Source organism: Sminthopsis crassicaudata, chromosome 1 (assembly GCF_048593235.1).
Source record: "Sminthopsis crassicaudata isolate SCR6 chromosome 1, ASM4859323v1, whole genome shotgun sequence".
In the NCBI taxonomy this organism is placed as follows: Eukaryota; Metazoa; Chordata; class Mammalia; order Dasyuromorphia; family Dasyuridae; genus Sminthopsis; species Sminthopsis crassicaudata.
In genome coordinates, this window is record NC_133617.1 from 670505540 (window position 1) to 670527482 (window position 21943).

Here is a 21943-nt window from a genome sequence, read left to right on the forward strand (position 1 = left end):
GGGGGAAAGTGGGAGGAGGAAAGGAAAAGAGGGGTTCAGCAGAGCGGCCCCTTCCCTGGGCTATCAGAGAGTCTGATTGGCTGGCAACATTTCAAGCGATTTTTTTCCTCCCGGTTTCCAATTGGCCACCATCACTTGGACCCAGTTAAGGCTTCATCAACAGTTTTATTAATGATTTGGCGGGCCCGAGCACAGGCTGTAATGCACCGGGGGGAAGGTAGTGTCCTCCTCCTCGTCCTCACAGCTGACCTCAAACACCAGCTCCTTTTGGCCCGCCTTCGGCTCCTGGCCAGTCACCTTCCGCACCAATTCTGTCACCCTGGGGGAGGACGGGTGGGCATCTAGCGTCTGGGGCTCAGACTCGGGCAGAGAGAAACAGAGAGGAGAAGAAAGAGAGCCAGAGTTGGGGGCCCGAGCAGGGGGGCGGTGAGAAACAGGAGCGGCTCAAGACAGGAAACATCTGAAACTATTTTAGGAGAGAGCTGAAGGCAGAGAGGCAGGAAACGGCCATTCTCTGGGAGGAACAGCTCTGAGCAGCAAGGAGGGTGGGGATCTGGCCCTGTCCCCAGAACCCGATCCAGGACCTGCAGGATGGAGTGGGCAGCTGGGGTGGGGGATGCTGGCTTCTCCCTGGACACGGGCAGGACCCCAATTCTGGCCTTCCCTAGCTCCCCTCCCTCTCCTCTCCCCTCCTCCCACTTTCTGCAGTTCCATTTGGCAGCTCCATTTGGTTGCAGGAAACTGCCAGGGAAGTGTGAGGGGCCCCTTTGGTGGGGACAGGGAGGGAAGGAAAGGTCATGGTGATGGGTCAGCTAGTGATGGGACCCCGAGGAGGTTTGTTGCTGTAACACTAGCTTTCTCATGAGAGGCCTGGCTCTCAAATCTGGCTATGCTGGCTAGTATTGGGATGACAAGAAGCCTCTGGTCCTCAGTTTCTCATCTGGAAAATGACAGGGTTCTACCAGATGCTCCCTGAGGTTGTTTCCACTTTAAATTCTGTAACATGCATACTCTTGCTAAATGACCTAAACCTGATCTTTCTATGCTCCCTTCCCCGCCTCAGTTTCTTGGGACTAATTTCCCCTAGGTAGAAGAGATGTGGCCAGGCCCCAGAAAGTCCTAGAAGCCAAAAGCTAAGGCACCCAGTGTCTCCTTCAGCATCCCCTGGGTTCTGCCCAGAGCCTCCCTGCAGGCTCTTACTCAGCCTCCTCCCAGAGTCCCCCCTCCCCACAAAATCAAATCACACAGACTTGGGCCTCTCCTTGAAGGATCCCCTTACAGGCTGGAAGAACTGACCCATTTCAGCTGTGCTCCTGAGTAAGCTTTTCCCTGGGTCAGTCACCACAGCTGCTCATTCATCTTATCCCCTTTCTTCCTTCTCCTCCCAAAGGGTAGCCTTCAAGTGGGAGGAACTCTGGGCTAAGAGCAACCTCCAAGCTTGGATCTAGCTGAGGCCCAGAGAAAATCGAGGCAGGGGGAGGGAAAAAGCATTTCTATAAGGTCTGCTATGTGCTAAGCACATAAACACTAAGCTTTATATATATATATATATATATATATATATATATATATATATGTGTGTGTGTGTGTGTGTGTGTGTGTGTGTGTGTGTGTATATATATACTATATATATATATATATATATATATATATATATATATATATATATATATATATATATATATATATATATATATATCTATCATTTGAACCTCTCTCTTGTTATTCCCATTTTATAGTTATCAAACTGAGATAGAGGTAAAGTGGCTTGCCTGGAATCATACAGCTAGAATGTATCTGAGGCTGGATTTGAACTCAAACCTTCCTGACTCCCAGACTCACTGGGAAAGGGATATTGGGATTTAAAAGGCTCCTGGAGCAGATGGGAAGCTGATGCTTTATGCAGGAGAACAGAGGGATGGGCAGAAGAGAAAGGAGAGGACAGAGAACTCCCTCTCCTCCATTCTGGACCTTACCTGAGCTGGAGGTTTTGCTGAGCCTCTGGCCAGCGCCTCGAGTACAGACAATGAGGAGAGTCCAGCAGTAACAACATGGTCACTGGAAGGCCGTGATTTTCCTGGGAATCACAGAGAACACAGGCCCCGCTGAGCTCTATTCTAACCCTATACACGTGGAGAAATCCATTGGAAGGGGCTGGAAGTTGTAGAGGCCACTGGTATGACAGGGGGGAAAGATGTGAGAAAACTCTTCTGGGGGGATCTACTTTATGGGTCCTTTCCTGGGAGGGGAGAGAAGGAAGAAGCGAGGGCCATCAGGGTCTGGGCCCAGGGGCATTGAAGGAATGGTTCAGTCTGCTTGGGGTAGGGAGGCATCTAAACTTGGACCAGGGCAGATTGGAAGTATGGAGGTCTGAGCCTCTAGAAATAGGGTCCAATCTTCTAAAGAGGATGGTTCTGGGTCGACTAAGAAAGGGAGTGGAAGTTTTCTGGGGAACATCCAATTCCCCTTTGAGAGAGGGATAGAGAAAGAAGTCCATTGCTAAGAGCTAGTGGAGAAACAAGGGCTATATGACATCTGACGACTATTCGGGGCTACGCTCACCTGGAGATAGGTGAGCAGGCCCTTCAGGGTCATCTCTGGCTGACCGGGGGCAGGAGCAGGCACTGTCAGTCGTTCCCAGCTCGTCCACTTCATGTCGCGATACTGTTGGGTGAGCCGAGATGTGGATGTCAGCAGAGGGTATGCACCGAGGCTTCCAGTGAGCTGCAACCCCCTGCAACTCCTTCCTCCTGGGGTGCCAAAGTAGCCACCAGGTGGAAGAGCCAGGCCCCAGCCTCCCACTTTGGAAGGGATAGAGCTGGACTAGGGGATCTTCCCTAACAGATTCCTTGCTTCTTTGATTTCCTAATTAGTAAGAGTCGGCTCAGAGAATCTTGAGGTTTTTTTTGGCAGCAAAGAGTGGAAAGCAGGAAGTGGGAAAGGAATGGAAGCAGGAGGAAGTAGCCTTGGTCCCCTCCGCCCCCATGTCCCCATGCTGGACCTCACTGGAGCTGGAAGTTTTGCTGCCTCAAAATCAGCATGTCACATTAAGTTCATCTTTCCCCTATGCCCGCTGCTCTGACTCTTCCCTTTCTCTCTGGGACACCACAGTTCACCCAGTTTCCCATCTTGGCGTTATCTTTGACCTTCCACACCCTCACTTCCAAGTTCCCATCAGTCACCGTGTCTTATTGATTCCGGTTCAGCAACAGCTCTCACCACTATGCTTCTGCCTCAGCTGTTTCCCATGCCTAGAATGCACTTCCTCCTTACTCCTGCTTCTTAGAATACCCAATTTCCTTTAAAAACTCCACTGAAGTAGCACCTTTTCCATGAAGCCTTTGCTGCCCCTGCCTTCCCCACAAATTATGTTGATTTTTGTACATATTGGCTGTCTGAGTGAATGTCAACCCTTTGAGGAGAGGGACTGGCCTTGAGAACCAGTGCCTGGCACACAGAAGATGCTTAATAAATGCTGCTGGTTTGAACATTTTTTGAATTCTGCATTTCACACACGTACCTTCCTTATTACTGCCTTGGATTACTGCAAGAACTCCATTACCGACTACCTGCTACCAGTATCTTCTTCCACCAGCCCCTCCTTCCTTCTGCCGCCAGAATAATATTATTAATTGTAGATCTACTTATATCACTCTTCTGCTCATAAACCTTTAGTGGCTCCCTAGTACTTTTGAATGAAGTTGTTTCCCTAGTCGTTCACAATTTAGCTTCTCACAAAACCCACCCCAAAGAGACTTTTACTCACTCCCCAAACGCCTTGGGGATCCTTCTGTGCCCTCCTCCCTCCCCTATCAGCTTGGTGGGTTCCTATTTGTCTTTTAAAGACCCACAAAAAGCCTCCCCATGCAGGAAGCCTTCCCTCCTTAGCCAGGCCAACATGGCCGTCAGGCCCCCTGTAGCTCTTAGTTGTATATTCTAATTATCTGTGCCTTGTTTTTTGGCAAAATAAGAGGAGGAAGGGTCAACGGAATGATATGGAAGGTCTTCACACTTCAGCTCCTTCCACCTAAATGTATTCCCTCCCAGCCCAAAGAGTAGAGAAAGGGAAGGGCAGGAAATCTAGGGACAAATGGTGGGAGAAAGGGGGGGAAGGGTGGAGAGAAGCAGAAAGAGGCTGAGGGTCCAGGCAAAGGGGTCATTGAGCAGAGGCTGGCTTGGTCAGCACTCCTTGCTCCTCCCTCTCCCTCCCCCCCAGTGGGGCCCGTCACAGGACACGGCTCTGGGGGCCATTTCCACAGGAAAAGGGGCCGCTCCGTCATGAAGGCTTGGGATGGGGTGGGGGTCAGGGGAGCTTCCTGAGGAAGTAGGGGGAGGGGCAGCAGCTGCAAGGCTTAGATAAGGAGCCTCAGGCCTCAAGTCCATGGTCTTGCAGCCAGCTCAGGCTCAGAACTGCTAAGGCCGAGCTCCCCAGGCTGCCTGATGGGAGAGGAGTTTCCTAGGACAGCAAGCGGGCCGTTCAGTGACATCCCTGAGGATCAGGATGGGTGGGAGGGGGCCGCGCTTGGCCGCTCACTGGCTGTGTAACTTGGGGCTAGTTCCTCTCTCTGAGCCTCGGTTTCCTTCTCTGTAAGGTGAGACAGCCAGTGAGCTGCCCTGAGTTCGGAGAGTGTTCCCTATAAGGTTCCTTGGGTCTCAGGTTTCACATTTGTGTGAGCCCAAGAAAGAGATCCTAGAATTTAGATTGGGAGGGGGCCCTGGAGACCACCTGAGTCCAACACTCTCATTTTATGAGCGAGTAAACGGAAGCCCGGAGAGACAGAATAATCTCACCATTCAGCTTCAGAAGAGCCAGGATTTAAAGGGAGGTCTTGTGGTTTGTGGGGAGGAGCCCAGCGACATGGGGAGGGATAGAGGAAAGGGACTGTGAGGGGTGACTGTCCTGGGGCTCCTATCCTGGTTCATCAGAAACGCTAGTGTCCCCAAAGAATGACCAGCTCTGGGCCCGAGGCTGGGCCTGATCCAGGGACAATGGAGGCCCTGTGTGTGGGGGCAGGGAGGGGGCCCCAGGTTGCTCCTGCTAACCCTTGCCCCGGGCTTGGTACAAAGGCCCTCTGTGATGGGCCAGCAGGAGTGAGGGGACATGAAGGAGGGAAGACCCCAGGCCTAGACAACCCTCAGTCCCTGGCTGGGGGAGGGGAGGGAGACAGGCCCTTCTAGGATTGTAGCCCGCTCTCATTCTCCTTTTCCTGTCTTTCCCATTCCTTCCTGCTTCCTCAGACCCTGTTTTTCATTAGCTTTGTCTAATGAGCTAATAATCACTTCCAGATCCAGGAGCAATTGGGTTCCCTCTGCCCATCCCCAGCACACACATAAGCTCACACTGAGACATGCAAACAAGGGCACGAATGCCATCCCCAGGACATACGTGCATCCGAGTCCCCAGGAAGAGGATGGGCACTCCCACGGGGGCTCCCTTGGGGCAGGGCCAGCCGAACGCTCCCGTGGCTCGGAACTCTGCTCGCTTATAGGCCTTGGGCCCGGCCATGGAATCAGGAGAACTGAGTCCTGCCCTTCCCCAGCCTCCAGAGCACAACCGCTGGAATCGGGGCCTTGTCCGGCCTATCTCACTCTCAGCCCCTCGATGGGGCGGACGTGGCTCTGACTGAACACAGGCAAATCTCAGGCTCCTCTGTAGCCCCTCATCAGGGCTCCCTAGTGGAGGAGGGCTGGGGAGGGGGCTGACTGCCGGATGTCTGGCTACACTAATGAGTTAAAGCTGCGACCCCATCGGGTCTGACGGCTGCTTCCTGTGTCTGACAGTTCCCAGCCTGCTGCCCCCATCCCCCAGCCTCAGCCCTTGTTCCCCACTCTGGCTCCCCTCCCCTCCCCCCCAGCCTGGCCCCCCTTTCCCCAATCCCCTGGCTCCCAAACAGTCCCCCTTCTCTCCCTCTCACCCTCCCAGCCTGGTTCTGTCCTACCCCCACCTTCCAGCTCCTAACCTCCCTTACATATTAGCCCAATGAATCAGACTGGGAGCCTGAGAGAGAAAGGGGGAGAGCTAAAGAGGGACTGGCCTCCACTCTTGGACACTCACCCCCAGCACTCAAGTTTGGGGGAAGTTCAGAGTGTATCAACAGAATGCCTCGTCAGCCAGGGAAGGGAGCTGGGGATTGACTTGGGAAAGCTTGCACGGCTGCACTCTCAGGGAGCTGGCTGTGGGGCCCCAATCCTTCCCAGAGGCCTGGTGGACCAGATCCGGAGTTAGAGAGAGGTGGCTTGGGGGGGGGCTAAGCATGTAGATGCTTGGTTAGAGACGGGGGCAGGAATAGAGACCCTGGCATGAAGGACTAGTTAGGGACAGACGGGCACCAGAATCCTGTCAGAGAGGCTTCCTGGCAGGCTGAAAGGACAGATGAACTTTATCTAGAATTCACACAAGCTAAACCCAAATTGGGATGGTGTGTGTGTGTGTGTGTACATCTAGAGATAAAGAGAGAGGAAGGGATTGGCAACCCTCCTTCCCAGAACAGCCATGCAAAAGTTAGCTCTCTTTAGGCACGTTAAGAAACTTGTGAGTCACCCACAGGCTAGAGGACTTAAGAGCTGGAAGGAACCTCAAAGACCTAGTCTAAATCTCCTCACTTTACAGGAGAGGAAACTAAGGCCCATTAAAGGGAAGGAACAGCTGGGATTTGAACCCAGACCCTCTGATTCCCAAGCCAGTAGCACCAGCCACCTCAGTGAGTGCCCCATTTGGACCTTTGTGCTGGTATTGCTGGAAGTGCTCACACCTTTGGAAAGAAATGACTGTGGAAAAGCCCAGCAGCCCCCTGAAGTGTGCTGTAGGAGCTGAGGGCAGTGAGCCTGGGGATCAGAGCCGGGGCACCCGGAGATCAGAGCTGGGGCACTGGGGACCTTGTGCAGGCTGAGAGCCCCAGCTATAAGGCGAGGGGTCAGCTCAGCTGCTCCTGGCCAGATGGGTGCCTTCCTACCATCAAGGAAGAACTGAAGAAGGAAGCTCTGGGCCAAAGGCAAAGGTTCCTCGGGGTCAGCTTGGAGAATGAGCTGACTCATGGGAAGCTGAGAATGGAGGACAGGAGGGAGGAGGGACGGAGAGGAAGAATGGAGACAAGGTAAAAGGCAGGGACAGCAGAAGGGGCTGGGAGAGTGACCGGGGTGGGAGACATCCATGAAGAAGAAAGACCTAGTGAAGGCTAACGAGTCAGGTACAGCAGAGAATGACCCACTGGAATAGAGGAAGGGGGCAGGGACGGGGACAAGGTCTGAGTCAAGATGAGGGGACCAGATGAAGGACAGAGAGAGAGAGAGAGACAGCAGCAGGAGGAGAAAGGAAGAATGGTGACCACAGGGAGAAGCTGAGGGGTTGCTGGTAGCATGAGGGCAGAGGATGAATCTTCACCTGTTGGACGCACGGATTCTTGGGGATCCAGCGAAAGAGATGAGGTGTAGCGAGCTGCAGGGAGCTATGGCGGTAGGAGCTCTGATGCCCCATCACCATTTTATACAGCTCCAAGCCAACCAGCCCAGCCACAGCGGCCGTTGTCGTGGCTATGGCTGGGATGATCTTCCCCACGATCTTCTTACTCTGGGGAGGGATGGACACGGAGAAGGGATCAGCAGTATTAGAGGGGAAGACACTTTGGGGATGATGGCCCCTCCAGAGAAAAGGAGAGCATACATGTGTTCAGGGGCCTCCCTCTCAGCCCTTCTCTACAGGGTGGAAAGTGGACCATCCTGAGTCTGGCTGGATCTGGGCAGTTTAACTTCCACATTTCATTTCTGTGCAGAGACTCTGTGGAGTGGGGAGTGTTGTCCCCCAACACCTTAAATCCCGAGTGGGCATTAGAAGGCATCTGGTCTCTCAACACTCTCACTCTTACAGCAGAAACCAATAAGACCCGGAGAGGGAAGAGACTTGGGCTGGTGAGTGTAGAAGCAGAATTAGAAACTGGTTCTTCTGAACCAAACCCAGCGTACTTTCTCAAGGGAATGTGAAGGGCTGGGGAGGGAAGAGAGACAGAGACAGAGACAGACAGAGACAGAGGAGAGACAAGGACAAAAGGAGAAAGAGAGACAGTCATAAATACAAAGACAGAGAGAAAAACAAAGAGACACACACAGAGACAGACAGACAGACAGAGAGAGAGAGAGGAGAGAAAAGGACAAAGAGGGAGAAAGGGAGACAGTCAGAAAAATAAACACACAGAGAAAAACAATGAGAGAGACAGAGACAGACAGACAGAGAATGAGGGAGAAAGAGAAGGGGAGTGTCCAACCTTGTTTCGGTCAGCTGGGGGGATTCCATAGTTGTTGGCGCGAAGGTTGGATGCAGCCACAATGAAATCCATGTGGAAGTTACTGTCATCGTCCTATGGAGAGTCAATCCAAACCGGAGGAGACCGGTGGGTTCTGGAGCTCTAAGCTGGGTCTAATGACCCCAGGCCAGAGATGCTTAGTATACACACTGAAGGCCTGTCTCTTACCTTCTCAAATAGCTGCGGCTCCAAGGGAGGTCCTCGCCATCTCTCCAGAGCGGAGCGTAGTTCTTGGAGATGGGTGGGATCTACAATTGAAGGAAGAAAATGAAAAAAATATTCTATGGCTGAGCACCTAAACCCAGGTTTCTCTAGTCAGCTACTTTAAAAAAAATTAAATTACATATTATTTACGATGATTAAAAAAAAAGAAACAATAATAAATATCAACACAAACAATCAAAATGGTTGATAGAATTTACTTGTAAAAAAAATAAATTTTACAGGTTTCTTCTCCAATTATTAAACATTCTTTTTTTTATTTCTCCCTTCTTCCTAGAGGAAAACAAAAACACAAAACTCCTGTAACAATAGGCCCAGCCAAACAAATGCCCATATTGGCCATGTCCAAAAACTGCCTGTGTCTCTCTCTGCTGTGAGGTAACCTTTAAAAGAAACAAATGCTAGAGAGAGAGACAGAGACACAGAGAGACAGAGAGAGAGAGACAGAGAGAGAGACAGGGAGACAGAGACACAGAGAGAGACAGAGACACAGAGAGAGACAGAGAGACAGAGAGAGAGACAGAGACAGAGAGACAGAGAGAGAGAGAGACAGAGAGAGAGAGAGAGAGAGAGAGACAGAGACAGAGAGAGAGAGAGAGAGAGAGAGAGAGAGAGAGAGAGAGAGAGAGAGAATGGGAGAGTTTAAAAAAGAGGGGAGGGCTGAACTTGGAGCCAGGAGGTCCAAGTTCCCAAGTTCAAATCCTGACAATGTTTCCTAGCCACGTGATAATAGGGGAGCCACTTTTCCCTTACCTGTAATATACAGGTGTCCAAGGGCAGCTAGGTGGTGCAGTGGATAGAGCACCAACCCTGAAGTCGGAGGACCCAAGTTCAAGTCCGACCTTAGACACTTAGCTGTATGACCTTGGGCAAGTGATTAACCCCAATTACCTCAGCAAAATATAAATACCCGTGGAATAACGTTATCACCTGGCCCCTTAGGAGTCGGTGTAGGAACTTCTGTACACTTTGTCAAAGTGCTCTAGAAAGTGTATTTTATTTTTAAAATTATCACCAAGATGCAGTGGAAAAGTCCTGAACTGGGAATCTAAAGTCCTCCTGCTCCTGTCACCAACTACCAAGATACTTAACCAAATCACTTGCACTCTGTAGCTCACTTTCCTTTACTGTACATGAGGAGATTTGCCAAGATGACCACTGAGGTGGGATGTGCTGCTATCCTAGAGTTAATGATGGAAACCTTAGTTATTTCCATGTAAGGAGAGGAGTTATCTTCTGTAAACTTTGGGCTCGATCACCTATTAGGCTGAATCATTCTGATTTAATTTTGAAGGTGGTGAGAATCCTGTTGTGAGCCATGTGGATTGTGAGATTTGCTATTATTGTTTATTTTTCCTGACAGTGTTAGCTCAGAGGAAGCTCTAAAAGCTTCCTCCTTTCAGAGGAAAATAAGCTCACTTTCTTCTTTTGTAAAATTAAATGGTCAGGACATCTTCCTGAGTTCAAATCTGGCTTCCGATGCTTCCTGACTGTGTGATCCTAGACAAGTCACTCAACCCTGTCTGCCTCATTTTTCTAATCTGTAAAATGAGCTGTAGAAGGAAAATGGAGAGAGCTCCAGCACCTCTGCCAAGAAAAACCCCAACGGGGTCACCAAGAGTCGGACTAACTGAAGTGACTGAACAACAACAAAATCACAAGGTCTCTTTCAGCTTTAAATTCTATGATCCTCCCATAAGGGTGAAGCCCTAACCTCCCCGCTCCCCCAGTACAGTAGAGAGAACTTCGCACTGATTGAAAGTGGGTTTACAGTTGTAGAATAAGCCAATGAATTTGGTCCAGAAGCAACAAATGGACTAATTAATCTCAATTCCTTTAGGCATGTTCTGGGACAAGAGCTAACATTCTTGAGAGAGAACACAGAGAGTTGGAATGGGTCAAACTAATCCCAGGAAACTGTTTTGAAAGAGAATAATTTAGAAAGTTGAAAGGGTTACTTAATCTAGGGATTGAGCAGACATTATTCCCCTTAATAATGACTTCATTTTTACGTGTAATTTTATCTGATTTTAGCTTTTTAAAAATCTTTTTGTGTTTTCCTTTGTAAATGAATCATAGATAAGATCTTTCTTATGGCCTAAAGTATATAGATTTCCATATCTTGAAACAAGAGTCATCTTGATACTGCCTTTGTTCCTGGAAAAAATCTTCATCCGCTCCCACCCCAGCACAGCTCACTTCCCCATCTACCCCTTCCCTGGCCGGCCGCCCTACAGATCTCTTCCTGTTATAGAATGTAAATCGCCCCTGAGAGCAGGGATGTCTTGATTTCATTCTCAGATGGGCACTGCCTGGCAGATGCCCAGTGACTGCGGGTTGTTTGACGTTTGTCTGAGGGACGAGCCAGAGGGCCGGATCCTCATGCCTTCCCTCTCCGTCCTAGCTGGCCCGCTCCACGAAGCAGAGCCATGTCTTCCCTGTTGGACTTGGGGCCCCCAGGGCAGACGGAGCGAGCACAGAGCCTTACCCCAATTTGTGGAGGCCTGATTCAGCTCCTGGTCATTGGCGAAGACGGGGCCGTGGGCCTGGCGCTGAAAGGCCGGTGCGGGCAGATCCTGGAGAACCACACGGACTTCGTCCCGGTCTTGGGAGCCCGGCAGTTTATGGGTCTTGGCGTACAGGTTGGCAGCCGCCAGGACATAATCCAGGTGGGCGTCCTACGGCGGGAGCCTGGGTGAGTGGGGCCTAGTCACAAGTGTCTGCTGGATGTAGGCGAGCGCGTCTCTGCGCGGACGGCTCGGAGTGCGCACGTGTGCCTGACGGACAGGCCGAGGGGCCTGCGTGCCCACCCCCATGCACGCCGGCCCACTGCTTCCCCGGCCCTCTTTGTCTGGGGCGCACCAAGTGGCTTCCGTCCGTCCTTCCCCTTGTTAGAACGCAGGCTCTCTGGGGGCAGGGACTGGGTTTCTACTTTCTGTGTCTCCTCGGCATTAAGTTAAGTGTGCACAGTGAGCGGTTGGTCAGGACGTGCTGATTGAAACACACGTGGCCTGGGCATTTGTCTGTTGGTCCCATGTCTCTGTGCAGACCCTGCATACCATTCCTAGGGGCCCCTCCCGTGTCGGTGCCATGGCCTTGACTCTGGACAGGCTGGGCAGAGGTATGAGACCCCGGCCACATGGGGGGCAGGCAGGGGCTCTGAGGGCAGAAGGATGTTCTTCCCTGGCTCCCCAGCCCTGCTTACTCTGCTGATGTCAAACTCCAGAGGCTGGGGACAGAGCTTAGTTCCAGACCAGAAGGAGACCCCTTCCTTATTCACCTGGGGAGGAAGGGCAGGTTGGGTCTCCATGAGGAATATGCTCCTCCGGCACTGTTACAGAGTCCTCCCTGCCTCCCCACCCCCGGTTCCCTGCTCCCCTACCTTGTCAGGGGGAAAGTATTGAAGAAGGTGGGTTATACTGTCATGGAAGCAATGTTGCCACCGAGCCCGGGCCCAGGCCACACAGTCCCGCCAACACTGCGGCGGGGCGAGGAAGGAAGTGCTTGCCGTCTTCAGATGGTCGAGGGCTTGTGGCTCCTCCATCCCCTCTAGGAAGCCTGGCTCCCTGGGAAGAGGGGCTCTCAGTGCAGGGCCCCAGGGCCCCCGGACAGAGCCAGACCTCCTGCAGCTTTCCCATGGGACCTCTGCTCTGAGCTGCGCCTGCCTGCCGCCTTTTCTTCAGGTCCTGGCTCTTCCAAGGGACATTCTGGTCCCTCTTCCCCTTATCCTGGGCCCGAGGGCTGTGGGGCTCCCGGGCCCATCCCCCACCCACCAGAGAACCAGGCCCCGAGGTAGCCAATGCTCGGGGCACCACTGCTGCTGAAGACCCCACCCCGCCTTCCACCTCTGAGGCCTTACTGTAGGTAGCGGTTAATGGTCTCTGCTGGCAATCTGAACAGCCCTTCAAACTCATTTCGGGCCCACTGTGCCAAGGGAAAAAGTGGAACAAAGTGGCGGCTGGAGCAGCCCGGAGGAGGGAGATAGCTTGGACTCTGTCCACCCTCTCTGCCCCGGGAGGGAGCCCTGAGGCTCAGACCCTCTGGTGCAACCCTCCCCATTTCAGCTGATGAAAGTGAGACCCAGGGAGGCTAAATGTACAGTCACAGAGGCACTGAATGGCAAAACAGGGACTCAGACTCCAAGCATCCCCCTCTTTCTGTCTCCCTGCCCCTCCCTCCTAGAGCTGCCCTCCTGTCCAGTTCTAGGGGCTCACTCAGTCACCTGCAGAGTGTGCTCAATGGTGCTGGGGAAGTTGCGCAGGGTGCAGAGAGGGTACGCGGTCTCCGGGGCATCTTCAGCAGTCACGCGGTATGGCTCGGTCAGGAAGGGCACAAAGATGGAGGCACTGCCTTGGGTGCCTTGGGTGCCTGACTCTAGCATTGGCTTCAGATAGCGGACGCAGCGTTTGGACACGTAGTTGCCTAGGGGTCAGAGAGCTGGAGAGTGAGAAGGCTGCCGGGGATGGCACCAGGGCTTGGCAACTGGGGACCAAGGCTGCTGGGCGGGAAAGTCTAGTACCAAAGGTCTCTGCTCATAGGGCAGCCATAAAGTGCTGGGCCCAGAGCCAGGAAGACCTGAATCCGGCTGCGGGACCCTGGGCAAACCACTGAACTCTGTTTTCCTCGGTTTCTTCAATGTAATGTCAATGTAACTGGGGATAGCACCGGCACTTAGCAGCAAGGCCTTTATTTTCACTAATCTTTAACAAAGTTAGCATTTCTTGCAATCATTTAAAAATGAGATTCTGAGAAAGGTTCCATGGGTTCTAAGTGGCCTACAGGGTCCATGACACAGAAGATCCTACTCTACTTGGCTCTGGGTTTGATACTGAAACCAGTGAGGAAGACGTACGGGCTTGAAAGCTGTCCACAGCAGAAGCCACGCCATCGAGGCTGGAGAAGAAGTCATCCCCATAGATGTGCTCGGTGTCAGGGCCCAGTTCGCTTGTGTGTGCGGTCACTGAGAGAGCCGGGTTCATTCTCCTAACAGCTAGAGCTGCTGCTTCTGACTTCGACTTCTGGAAAAAAGTGGGTCGGGACTGGGACAGGGAGCCCAGAGTTCTGGCTCTTGGCCTAACTGGGGCTGGGAACCAGGGGATGCAAAGTTGAGGAGTCTGAGGGAAAGGGAATAGAGATAGCCCCTTTGGGGCTGAGGAAATCAGGGTGAAGATCTTTGAGCCTCCCTTAAGAATTTCTGGCCAAAGAGGAATTAGAGAACATTATGAAATGCAAAATAGATAATTTTGATTACATTAAATTGAAAAAGTTTTGCACAACAAAACTAATGCAGTCAAGATTAGAAGCAGAAAGCTGAGAAAAAAATTTTTTTTACAGCCCGTGTTTCTGATAAAGGCCTGTTTTCTCAAATATTTAGAGAACTGAGTTCAGATTTATATGAATTCAAGTCATTCCTCAATTGATAATATCATAGTCATATCCTTTGATGATTGGAGAATGGCTGAATAAGTTATGGTATATAAATATTATGGAATATTCTTGTTCTGTAAGAAATGACCAGCAGGATGATTTCAGAAAGGCCTGGGGAGATTTACATGAACTGATGCTGAGTGAAATGAGCAGGACCAGGAGATCTTTGTACATGGTAACAAGAAGATTATACAATGATCAATTCTGATGGACTTGTCTCTTTTCAACAAGGAAATTCAAGGCAATTACAATAGTTTTGGATGGAAAATGTCATCCATAGGGGTAGCTAGATGGCACAGTGGATAGAACACTAGGCCTGGAGTTGGGAGGACTTGGTTCAAATCTGGCCTGAGACACTTAGCACTTCCTAGCTGGTGTGACTCTGGGTCACACACTTAAGCTCAAATGCCTTGTCAAAAAACAAACGAAAAGAGAAGAAAAATAAATAAATAAAAGAAAATGCCATCTGCATCCCGAGGGAGAACCATAGAGACTGAATATGGATCAAAGCATAGTATTTTCCCCTTTTGTTTGCTTGGTTTTTTCTTGCTCGTGGTTTTTTATCTTTTGTTCTGATTTTTTTTTTGTGCAATATGGAAATATGTTTAAAAGAATTTCACATATTTAACATGTCAGATTACTTACTGTCTTGGAGATGGGGGAGGTAATGAAGGGGAGGAGAAAAATTTGCCACATAGAGTCATACAAAAACGAATGCTGAAAAATATCTTTACATGTATTTGGAAAATAAAATATACTGAAAATTTTAAAAAAAGAAAAGAAAGAAAAAGAATCCCTTTCCCTCAAGAAAGTAGGACCTTGTGGGCCAAGTCCCCTAACTCACATGTAGGTCGTGTGACCGGAAGAGGAACTGTCTGTTGAGGTTGGAGAGCTCCACTGTGTCCATGTCAGTGACCGTGATACCCCCGCCCTCTCCCGCTCCCAATCCCAGCATTGCAAAGATCTTGAGGAGCTCACAGCCAATGGCTCCTGCCCCCACCTAGCCAGGAGAAAACATGGGATTAATTTCCCCAACTGACTATTTCATTCATAGGTAAGTTACCTATTCATTCTCTGAACTAAAAGGAGGCTCTTGCACTAAATCAGGGCTTCTTAAACTTTCTACTTGAGACCCCTTTTTGCCTGGGAAATTTGTACATGACCCTGAGCATATAAATATATAAAACAGGCATACAAATCAAGCATTTACTGATAACAAATCATAATTTCTCATTCTGTCAAGTGACCTCTATGGGGTTGTGACCCATAGTCTCAGAATGTTTGGACTAAATGACCTCCTTTGCTCCTCTAAAGTCCTGTGACTGACTCTTCACCCACCTCCGCTCTCCATGCTTCCCTGACCTCCTCATTTCCTCGACTCCACCCCGAAAGGCTTCCTATGTCCTGTTCCTTCCTCCAGTGACCTTAGAGGTAGATAAGAGTCTTCCTGGAGTTTGCTGGGCTTAGGACCCCTGATTTCTACTTCCCAACACTCTCAGGGGGGGGACTGGCCTCTGAGAGCCTGGAGACCTGCTGTCCCTGAGCCCTTCCTGCTCACCAGGAAGTAGCGCTGCTTGCCCAACTTCTTCTGGAAATCATCCCCAAACACAGCAATCTGTCCGTCATAACGGCAGTCTCTCTGAAGGAAAATGGGGATTGGGTATAGGGGGAAAATACAGGGAGGTGGATGACAAACAAAATAAGACCTCTGCTACTGTTCACTGTAGTGTAGTGGGAAAAACACTGACATGGCAGCCAGCAGTCCCAGCCTCATGTACTCCACTACTCATCTGTGAAATGGGGAGAGCAGTTGAACTATCTACTCACCTAACAAGGCTGTTGTATGGGAAGTGTTTTATAGAAATGCCAACTGTATACACTTAGCACATAGAACACAGTGCTTCATGATTCATAAAGGCCATTATAATGGTTTTCCTAAATTGTGAGTGAATTCTATCCCTCCGCCCTAGGAGATCTGGGATTCCTTGGGATTTTTTCTGTTCTGCCCTCCCCTCCTCTGAGGTCTAACATGAGTATGTGTATAGGGTGTTTTACTCTCCACATCCCCTGCCCTAATCCGGGGAATACTCACTGGGGCGCATCCCTCTGGAGTCAGGAAGAGCTTTCCATCTTCTGGCAGACATTCAAGAGCATCAAAGTACAGCCACTGGTTCAGGGGCTGGAACTTTCCTGAGGCTGCCTGGGAAACCCCACATTAATAGCTATTCCCTTTTTTCCTTCCACCCTTATTCCTTCCTTCTACTGCTCCATAAAATCAACTCTTTTCCCCGCTTTTCCTTTCTAATAGCCCCTGATCCTTGAAATGATTCTCCTCCCAGGGTGGTGGAATGGGGGGAAAAGCACTGGCTTGGACCCAAGAGAGATCTGGGTATGAATCATGGTGCCTTAGTCATGTGATCATGGGTAAGTCGTCACCTCTCTGAACTTTGGTTTCCTCATCTGTGTCAGAGGAAGGATTCTAAGAATGCCCTTAGTTTTCTCCTGGGGTAATCATGAAGAAAGGACTTTAAAAACTAGGCAGCTAGGCGGCCTAGTACAAAGAAAGCCAGACTGGAAGTCAAGAAAACCTGAGTTCAAATCCTGCCTCAGACACTAATGTGACATTGGGAAAATCATTTAAATTCTCTGTGCCTCAGTTTCCATATCTGTAAAATAAGAGGGTTCAACTTGGTGGCCTTTAAGATTCCTTCCAACTCTTAAGTCTATGATTCTATGTATGACTTTACACAAGCAGTATAAAAAGGAGATCCCAACCTAGTGCTCACAACCTCACTCCCTAGCCTATCTCATCCCGCTCCCCACCCATAAGAGGGCATCGGGCATGTGGCTGCATTCGGAAACCTGTGCCCCAATCCCAGATTTGCCACTACTTGTGTGGGTTTGGGAAAACCCCTTCTGGTGCTCTGGATCTCAATTTCCTTCTCTGTATAATGTGGGAATTGGACAAAATGGTCTCTAAAATCCTTTAGAAGTGGTCTCTAAGAAAAATAGAAATAGAAAAGATCCTCTAGAAATAGCCTCTAAGATCCCCTAGAAATGGTCTCTAAAATCCCCTAGAAATAGTCTCTAAGAACCCCTAGCAATGGTCTCCAACATGCCCTAGCTATGGTCTCTAAGATGCCCTAGCTTTGGTCTCTAAGATGCCCTAGCTTTGGTCTCTAAGATGCCCTAGCTTTGGTCTCTAAGATGCCCTAGCGATGGTCTCCAACATGCCCTAGCTATGGTCTCTAAGATGCCCTAGCGATGGTCTCTGGGATGTTCTGGGATGCTATCAGGACCGAACTCAAGGATGTTAAAGAGCATGGAATCTGGGACTCGGCCCCCCTCTGGTGGCCCCTTCTGGGACTGCGAGCCTTTGTCAGCGCCTTGTCCTGGGCTGGTCCAGGCTCTCACCTTCAGCATCTCGTGGGCTGCCATCCCGCCCAGGAGCGAGTTGATGGGGCTCAGGTCCCCAGTGCTGGTCATAGCAAACTCCCTCACCAGCGTCTCATCGAGGGGCTTATTTGACTTCCTGCCATCATCTCCCTGAAAGGGTTCTAGGCCCCGGGCCAGGACCACCAGCTTATCTGCATCCTCCTGCGCAGGAGGAATAGGTGATGAGAATACTCTTTCCCCAAGTTCCACCCAGCCCAGCTCTCCCTTCTCACCAAGGTTCTGAGGGGCCAGAGCAACTCACCAGGTGCCAGGGCCTGGGGAGGCGGCCCGTCTGAGCCTGGTACTTGTGCAGCGCTTGGAAGGCCCGATGCAAGCAGCGGGACCGCTGTGGCTCCTGCTCGCCAGCTGCCACGATCCTGGGATGTTCCAGTGACGAGGACAAAGCTTCCTAGAGATGGGCCGGGGACATCTCACCTTTCTCTAGACCTCACTCCCCTGCTCCCCTCCTCCGCTCAGGATGCTAACCCCCTGCCTAAGAGCTCAGGTCCCAGAGTTTGGAATCAGAGCATGGGGTTCAAGTTTGGGTTCAAGTTCAGGCTCCACTTACTACCTGCATGAAGTTCACCCAGGTCCTGCCTGACTTCTGTGAGAGAGGAAGGGTCTGCCCCTGACCCGTGCCCACATATACCTGCCAGGCCCCTGGGCACCTGCCGGAAGAAGCCCCAGGCCCATCCTCGCCCCCAGAAACCCACTCCTTTACAAGGACTACTCACATAGGAGTAAATCTGGGGTTTCCTGACTTCCGTGATGACTCCACTTTGCAGGTAAGGCGAAAAGGCCGTGGTGTCCCCGATCTCTAAGGTCCATTTGTCTGCCAAGTTTTTCACCCCCGGTCAGCAGGATGCTTGGACCCCCCCCCTCTAGGAGCCCTGCCTGGAATTATCCGGCCTTATCTCCGATGGCTGGGAGTACAGGCCTCTACAGGACAGGAAGGAGATGAGCCTGCAGGGAGGGGGCACATCTCATTCATGAATCCAAGGAGCTCTCTGAGGGCAAGGATAATAAGCTCCCCCTTTGGGTTAGGGCTCCCGGAAGATCGGGCCCTGTGACTCGGCCTTCCTCTCTCTCTATCCCCATCCCTACCTCTGGGACTTTCTCACACTCACCTCGAACCCGGATGGGCCGGGGATCGCAGTCATTGAGCTCGGTCATGCCCTCAATGCCAGAGAAGGTCACCCAGGCCCCATGCTGGAAATCATGGCCAGCCTCCTCAAGCACAGTGAGGATCCCCGGAGAGCCCTAGACGGAGCAGGACTCAAGTTGCCGCCATGCCCGCCCTCTGCCTGGGGGCCTGCGACCGCTCCTTATCCCGGGCCACAGCAGGGCAGACTGGCTGGTCAGCACCCACCTGGGAGATGTGGCGGATGTGGCGGATGGTGTTCCCTGGGGGTTCGGCTTCACTAGGACTGTAGACGGTGAATTTCTCCCCAAAGTCACAGAAAAGTTGCCTGGAAAAGAAGCAAGGGGAGCCTCGGGCCGCTGAGGCGGCTCCTGGTTGTGGGTCCATTGCCCATAGAGTTAAATTCAGTTAAGGAATTCGAAAGATTTATTAAGTCTCTAATCTGGGTGCAAAGCACGGTGCCCAAGGTCAGGGAAATGCAGGATTTAGGTCCAGGACCTCTGCAAGAAGCTCACTGTCACATAAACCACCTCATGGGGAGTGGATCAGAGGGGCAGACAAAACGTGGTGAGAAGCCTGAGCCGGAGGTAATTCACAGTGGAATCAAGCAAAGCCGCAGGGAGCTGGCATTTGATGCAGGGTAAAGGTTATCCTGGGCAGTACAGGTTTGGGGTTTGGAGCAGGAAAGAAAAGGGGACTTGACCTTTGACATTACTCACCCCACCAGGCCCCGAGTGCTGGCCACCAGGAAGCGCACCCCATGCTCGTGACAAAGGCTTCCCACCCGCAGCTGCTCTTCCAGCGTGGAGTCCGTCAGCACCACCACCTGGGGGTCTTGGGGGCTCAGCACGCAGCCTGAGCCGAAGGGTCCTTCACACGCACCCCAGGCTACCTTCAGGCTGACTGTGCCCTCCCCTTCCCCACTGACACTCCAGGAGCTGGACAGGAATCCCCTCCCACAGGCAGGAGGGATGGAAGGAGAGGGAGCCCCGAGAACCATGGACGGCCTGTGGGGGAGGAATCTGCTGGGGAGACCTAAGGAAGGAGCCTAGGCAGGGCGTGAGGGGGCCGGTTTGGAGGATGAGGTGGGCCGGGGGTACCTGGAATCCCCGCAGCACAGCCTCAGTGAGGGGTCCGTCATGGGTAGTGATGTGCACGTCGCTGTTGAGCTGGGCTAGGGGGGCCAGGGATGCTTCTGCCCTTTTTCGCCCTATGTCCTTCTCAGACAGGAAGAACTGGGGGAGGGGAGAAAGTGACATGGGGCAGCGGTGGCAAGAGAGGGGAAGGCTCTTTCCTTGCAGCTCTGACCCCAGCCCCAGCCGTGCTCTTCAGCTGCCACCGCCCCCTCCCTCCTGGGTCCCTTTGGACCAGACCCTTCCTCACTTGGGAAGCAAGATCCGCCCAGCAGGTCGGCCTGGGATCGTGCAGGGTGAGGCTGCCCACGCCGGCCAGGACCAGGTTCTTGGCAATCTCGGCGCCCAGTCCCTTCATGCCAGAAACCAGCATGGAAGACCCCCGTAGTCTCCTCATGGCATCTCTGCCCAGGACGTACCTTGAGGGGTGGAGAGTCGTGATCAGCCCCAGCTCCCTTTCTGAAAATTGGCTTTCTTACCAACCTGTGCAAGCCCCCCCCTCCCCCCTTTGTACTTACAGCTGTCGGGAATACAATTGTTCGTTGACATCCAAGTAAGCCTTGAGATGACTCATTCTCTCAGGTGGACCCCCACTGGGTCGGATTCCCAGCCAGCCACTCAATTGGACAGAAAACACTCGACACTAGACAGACCCTCAGCTAATCCCCCCAATCAGTGGGCCTGAGCTCCCAGTGATGAAAGCCTCCTTTACTTCCTTCCCTAGGCCTGTCCCGTATCCAATTCAGGTAGCTCCGTCGTCCTCCATCCCAGGACTCTCTTAGAAATAAAAAGGCAAATAGAAAACCAAAACAGAGCTCAGCTGTTCTGTTTCCTCCGCCCCTTTTCTGTTCTAGGAAAACGAAAATGAAAATGTGACTGTGCATGTCTGGCCACTGGGGCGCGTACAGGTTGATAAGGAAAGTAAGACATTAACTGAGTGCCAGAGGGAAACAGTAGGGAAGGAATACCCAGCCTTCCTCAGCCTGGCAGTATGCCAGCTGACATCACTCCTCCTCATATATTCTTCCCATTCAAGTCACACTGGTTGTGAGTTAACGTTTTCCCAACTCGGCTTTCTCTCACCTTTGGGAAGTCCCAGGGCAGAAATTCCTCCCCCCCACCTGACAGAATCCCTTCATTTCAAGGTCCAGCCTTTCTTTGGCACTTCCATAGCCTCCTTCAGGTTCCCTGGCTGTTCCTGCTACTTCATGCTTCTCAAATTATCACATAGCTGTTTAACAGTTTCCATGTGGTTCCCCTACCCAAGTGCACTCTTGTGCTTGCAGAAACTGGTTTTCCTCTTCTTTGTATTATCAGCATGTAGCACACCATTGAACCAGAGTGTCAGACACAAAGACAAGGATCCCTGCAGATCACATCCTACTTAGGAAAGCACAAATTAACACTCTTTGTGTAGTACTGTATTTTTATTTATTTTGTTAATTATTTCTCAATTGCATTTTAATCTGGCAATTTCTTTGACATCTCTGCAGTAAATATTTAAATTGGATAAATTGGACTGAGGATGGGAATCTGACCCAGGCTAGGGACCTGGATTCTCTTTTAAAATTTTTTATTAAAACTTTTTATTTTATATATATATATATATATATATATATACATATATATATATATATATATATATATATATATATATATATATATATATATATATATATATATATCTAGAGAGAGAGAGAGAGAGAGAGACTTTTCAACATTCACCCTTGCAAAATCTTGTATTCTATTTTTTGTTTCCCTCCTTTCCCCCATCCTCTTTCCAAATGGCAAATTATCCAATATATGTTAAAGATGTGCAATTTTTCTGTACATATTTCTACAATTATGCTGCACAAAAGAAATCAGATCAAAAAGGCGGGGAAATGAGAAAGAAAACAAAAAGCAAACAAATAACAAAAAGGTGAAAATGTGATGTTGTGGTCCACATTTAGTCCCCATATTCTTCTCTCTGGGTGTAGATGGCTCTTCCATCACAAGACGGGCCTGAATCACCTCACTGTTGCAAAGATCCGCGTCCATCAGAATCGATCATCATATAATCTTCTTCTTGTCGTATACAATGATCTTCTGCTTCTACTCACTTCACTCAGCATCAGTTCATGGAAGTCTTTCCAGGCCTTTCTGCAATTATCTTACATGTCTTACACAACAATACCATTCCATAACATCCACGTACCATAACTTATTCAGCCATTCTCCAGCTGATGAGCATCCACTCAGCTTCTTGCCACTACAAAAAGGGCTGCCCCAAACATTTTTGTACACGT

General features: G+C 50.8%; 1 protein-coding gene across 2 annotated transcripts; it reads right to left on the minus strand.

Annotated features, from left to right (window-relative positions):
* Positions 1-145: 145 nt before the first annotated feature.
* On the minus strand, positions 146-20506 carry UBA7 (ubiquitin like modifier activating enzyme 7). 2 transcript variants are annotated; one of them, XM_074283290.1, is made up of 24 exons: positions 20174-20506; positions 19906-20074; positions 19623-19757; positions 19242-19348; positions 18751-18850; positions 18509-18641; positions 18116-18213; positions 17644-17790; positions 17361-17543; positions 16039-16146; positions 15505-15585; positions 14791-14946; positions 13372-13537; positions 12742-12941; positions 12379-12443; positions 11902-12085; positions 11725-11799; positions 11008-11197; positions 8466-8545; positions 8259-8351; positions 7382-7567; positions 2563-2664; positions 1977-2077; positions 146-319 (listed from the first exon to the last, which is right to left on the minus strand). In XM_074283290.1, exons 1-24 carry the CDS (start codon positions 20227-20229, stop codon positions 169-171), a joined length of 3066 nt encoding a protein of 1021 aa, XP_074139391.1. In that variant the 5' UTR covers positions 20230-20506; the 3' UTR covers positions 146-168. The 2 variants fall into 2 exon arrangements, with proteins under 2 accessions (XP_074139391.1, XP_074139392.1); XM_074283291.1 differs by lacking the exon at positions 146-319 and having other exon boundaries at positions 2055-2123.
* Positions 20507-21943: the final 1437 nt, after the last annotated feature.

Coding starts and splice junctions, on each gene's coding strand:
- UBA7 (XM_074283290.1), bottom strand. CDS start 20,229: ATGAGTCATCTCAAGGCTTACTTGGATGTCAACGAACAATTGTATTCC. Junction 8,546..11,007: donor TCAGGCCTCCACAAATTGGG/GTAAGGCTCTGT, acceptor CTTCAATTGTAG/ATCCCACCCATCTCCAAGAA. Junction 2,078..2,562: donor GCCTGCTCACCTATCTCCAG/GTGAGCGTAGCC, acceptor TGTGATTCCCAG/GAAAATCACGGCCTTCCAGT.